This window comes from Protomyctophum parallelum (genome assembly GCF_964188405.1).
Source record: "Protomyctophum parallelum genome assembly, chromosome: 1".
Classification (NCBI taxonomy): Eukaryota; Metazoa; Chordata; class Actinopteri; order Myctophiformes; family Myctophidae; genus Protomyctophum; species Protomyctophum parallelum.
The window spans coordinates 16,508,069-16,512,773 of record NC_139697.1 but is presented as its reverse complement, the minus strand read 5'-3'; the positions used below and the strand labels follow the sequence as shown (position 1 = coordinate 16,512,773).

Below are 4,705 nucleotides of genomic sequence, written 5' to 3'. Positions count from 1 at the left end.
TAGACACTAATTATTCTTTTTTTATCCAGCACATTTTACATTGCCTCTATCTTCAACTTTCAAACAGAGCTTTTTTTCTCTATAGCACTTGACATGATCACTAAATGAACCCAGAAAATAATTCACAGTATTCCTACTTTAATGGATCATCCAGTCAGTTTGTAGAACACTAGTGCCATCTAGTGGTCATGGACAGACAGATCCTTTTATTTTCACATGAGTGAAAATAAATGGAACTAGAACTGCACTCTGTCGAGTGCATACTTGCTTGTTGCACACTAGTAGGCCATAAATGGCCTACTAGTGCGCAAGCAGAGCGTGCAAGTACTTTCGACCGCTACAAACTGTCAAATCTCAGTAATGACTACCGGTACTTGTGCCTGATACGGCAGTGGTGCCAGATTACATACATAGGAGCATTACCTTTAATCCTCCCAACACTAAAACATATCGTCATTACGTCAAACCAATTACACTCTGGCATTGGGTCCTTTAATCCACATATTATTTACGTCATCATTGAGAGCTAGTTATACATATACTATGTATATGTAATTTGTAAGTTGATTAGCGGTATACTGTGGTTACTTTGCGCCGTACGCACCGTCCCAGTCGTCCCGCCAATTTTGATGCGTATGCACCGTCCCAGCAAATTGTGCCTGATACGGCAGTGGTGCCAGATTACATACATGTATACATAGGAGCATTACCTTTAATCCTCCAAACACTAAAACATATCGTCATTACGTCACCATTGAAAACCAATTACACTCTGGCATTGGGTCCTTTAAACCACATCTTTATTACGTCATCATTGAGAGCTAGTTATACATATACTATGTATGTATATGCAATTTGTAAGTTGATTAACGGTATACTGTGGTTACTTTACGCCGTACGCACCGTCCCAGCCCAATTTTTATGCGTATGCACCGTCCCAGCAAATTATACAGATTATACATCTAACCCTAACCCTCACAACACGTATTTGAGATTGTAACAAAACTGAGCTGGCAACCAATTAAGTCTTATTTTATACTTTTATACATAAAATTAACCCTAACCCTAACCCTTATATTATAATAAAATTGCAGCTCACTTTGAACAATTTGAGTACTTTTACTGCAAGTGTATTTCGATGCCAATACTTTTGTACTTCTACTCAAGTCAAATTTTAAATACATCATCAATGTTTACATGTCACAGATATTTATTTTAATGTTGTGGTATTGCTACTTTTACTTTACCCTAAGTAAAACAAATCAAGTACTTCTTCCACTACTGTACAACCACAAACAAGAGGTGGTATTAAATCAATCCAAAATGCCGCTCTCCAAAATAAATAAACATTCCTCCCAGATTAAAAAGGGGTTGAGATGAGCTCTGAGGTATATTATCAGGTGTCGTGAATGGATACAAATGAAACTAGATCTCTGCCAGGCCAGGTTGTCTACCCAGGCGCTGTGACATTGGTGGGTTGTAGCTGCCAGGGCGGGGGGTGGCTAGGGTTATACGACAGACTGTTGGCCTTCTACAGATGTAGACTAGAGCTACTCCTCAAAGTGCAGGAAAAAAAACTTTATTTTATACAGAGAATGCAGGGAAACACTAAACAAAAAATAAGAGGGATACAATTATAAACATGCTCATATGCCTCTACTTTTGTATGAATTCCCTAATAATGAAAAAATATTGAAACTAAACGAAAAGTGCAGGAAAAAAGTAATGAAGTGAAACACACTGAAACTACTGTAGCCTATACTCTCATTACAAAATGTCCTGATATACGCAAAATCAAACGGTTCCCTGCTTTGCAGGTGAATACAGTACAAGTGCTGGCCGTTGGGCCCTTCAGTGAAGACTTTTGAAGTGCGATACTGACGGTTGCATAATCCCAGAGTTTTTTGTCTTATCTACTAAGCTACAGTTTTTGCTACTTTTTGGTGATTCTCGCATGCTGGTAAATCGTCTTTTACGTGAGATTTTTCATCAGAGGAAGATGAAATCTGTGTTGTGTGTACACTTGATTGAAATACTTGTTTTCACCGCGGATGAATCAAGCGCGCTGAACACTTTGTGGCTCTTCCAAAATAGCAGACCTATAAACCCAGGTCTTCTATTTACTAAATTAGCCTTCACATGACAGACGCATAGAGTTCACACTGGCAGCGACAAGCGCTACAAAAGTAACCGCGAGTGTGGTTCTTTCAGAAGTGAACGTCACCCTCTTCCCAGAATGTCTTGGTCATATGGGCACACCACTGTCCAACGTCCCATATACTATATATACGAACAATCCATACAGTTGTGTCATCGTGCACTTTTATCGAATTCAGCAGTGAGCTGTACTGCATCGCAGCATGCGTCCATACTGTCCAATGTTCACTGACACAGTTTTGTGTCAAGGACCTCCAATCGTTGTGTATTTGGCCACAGACCCCCATTTGAAGATATGCTGTGCACCATAAGAGAAAGGTTAAAAAAAAGCGCAAACCCATTCTCTTCATATGATTGGTACTTGCATCATTTCTGTCTACTGCCTTCAGAAACCTGTCTACCAATGAGATCATCGATGGTGATTCCATGCTATTAGAAAGCTACAGCTTTTCTCTTTAGAATGCTGAAATAGAAGCCATTGCATTAATGCCAAGTTAAGTTTGAAACCTTGTTTGGAATATGACCTTTACCTAGCCTCACATTGAGATACTAATACCACTGCGTGGGCCTGGGGCAATTTTCATTGCTAAGGCAGATGAAGGCTAGCTGCACTAGGCTAGCCTTTACCTGCCTATCGATGATGTCACTGGTAGGTAGGTTTCTGAACTGTCCACAGCCCACCAATGAGACACAGAATGAATAGACAGAAATGGTGGCATGCTTCTAATGAGCATTAGTGAGGACCATGGAGATGGGGTTGAAGACGGGTGAATTGCTCCTTCAAGTATTTAAACTGTTCCTCATATTGCCGGGGGACCCCCTGGAACCCCCCAATGACCCCCTGGAGGTCCCCGGACCCCACTTTCACAAGCACTGCAGTTTAAATCAGTCAGAAGAGGTGCATTATGGGACAAAGCGGGCAGTTTTTTTGTACCCCCTGGCTTTGTACCCGGTGCCCGGGTGGGGTGTGTGTGGGTGGGGTGTGTGTGGAGGGGGTGGGGAGTTGGGGGAGGTCGGAGAGATGGGCGCGGATGTGGGGAGGTAGGCGGGGCCTAGAGCGTGGAGCGCCGCCCGCTTGCTCCGCCCGGGCGGCCGGCTCTTATTGGTGCGTCGAGGAGAGGGTGGGGCTTCGTCCGTGGAGCTGGTGGTGTGGCTCGCCTCGCCGCCCGGGGGGTCAAAGTTCACAGCCAGGCTGTGGGCCCCCGGAGGAGGAGCAGGGGGCCCCTTGGCGCTGTGGGACGGGGCCTCTGCTGCCACTACGGGGGGGGGCTTCCCCTGGGGACAAGAAGTGGAGACGAAGCCTTTAGTTCCCTGTGTGCACTGACACACACACACACACACACACACACACACACACACACACACACACACACACACACAATAGGCTATGCAACTACACTGACCCACACACAATATACATAAACAAATACAATATAATAACGGTAGCAAATAATATTGAAAATAGCTGCAAAAAAATATTAAATAGCAGATCTACAAGCACTGTGACACATTGTGAGCTTGTAGAGCGGCAATTATGGCATCTAGCAAAGTGATAGTATTTGGTATAATCAGATAAGGCAACCAAATAATCACTATGAAAATAATGGATATAGTTGCAGCACTAAACCACCAGAGGTCAGATTTGAGGAGAGAATGGGAGGGGGGAGAGAGAGAGGAGAGATGGGAGCAGAGGAGATCAGATCAGTGAACAGCTGTGCGGAGGAATCCAAGGCGCTGTGTGATGAAAAGGGGTGATCCTCTTATGGGAGATTAGATTGTAAAGGTTATTGCCCAAGGTTCAGTGAAGAGCACTCAGGCATTCACTGTGTTGTAAACCACTGTATTTATGTTTCACACAGCAGCTTAGACAGGGCCGGTGCATAGAAGAGTACCGCTCTAGGCAAGCTCAGTCGTATCCGTCCCGTCCCAATCCTGGGATTAAAAAAATAATACATTTTAATCCAGGACCCGCGGGAATCCCCCAAAAATGTCTCATAGCTCTAACGAGTGATAGTCATGGAATACCAATCGCACAAGTGGCCAATCACCATTTGCGTCCTCACCCTCTTCACTTTTATCTTCGATGTTTGTGAACCCGCAAAACTGGGCATAGGAGGGCTTAGCGCCCTTCAAAAAATAAATAAAATAAAATGTTGTGTGACATGATGTGACTAAGAAGACAAAGAAAGAGCATGCCGACACAGACAGATAGACACAGAGACAGTGGTCCCCTACTCTACAGCAGTGGTTTCCAACATGTGGGTCAGTTACCCAGTGAAGTGACAATTAAGGACCATTTCTGCAGCAAAAGTAATCAACAAACAATACAAAAAAAAAACTGGTCAAACAGTACGGCCAAATTGTCAAATAATAAAAGAAAGGGGAAAACATTGCGGAAAATAGCTGAGCGTGTAGATCTGTTATTTTCACAATATTTATCTGTGGGGGGAGGGGGGAGTCCCCAGTTCAAAATTATGATCATTTTGGTGGGTCACAGTTTGAAAAGGTTAAAAACTTCTGTTTGTCTGACTGTCTGTCTGTCTACTAA

The 4,705-nt window shown here is 43.4% G+C and overlaps 1 protein-coding gene across 1 annotated transcript in view; it reads right to left on the bottom strand.

Moving 5' to 3' along the window:
- Positions 1 to 3,060: 3,060 nt before the first annotated feature.
- Positions 3,061 to 4,705, bottom strand: part of LOC310860633 (palmitoyltransferase ZDHHC18-B-like) — a gene marked incomplete at both ends in the record, with an annotated part of 19,360 nt that continues 17,715 nt past the window's right edge. Inside the window, one exon of the mRNA XM_083767678.1 lies at positions 3,061 to 3,432. Within this exon, the coding sequence (XP_083623804.1) occupies positions 3,061 to 3,432 (372 nt within the window). The remainder of the gene's footprint in view (positions 3,433 to 4,705) is intronic.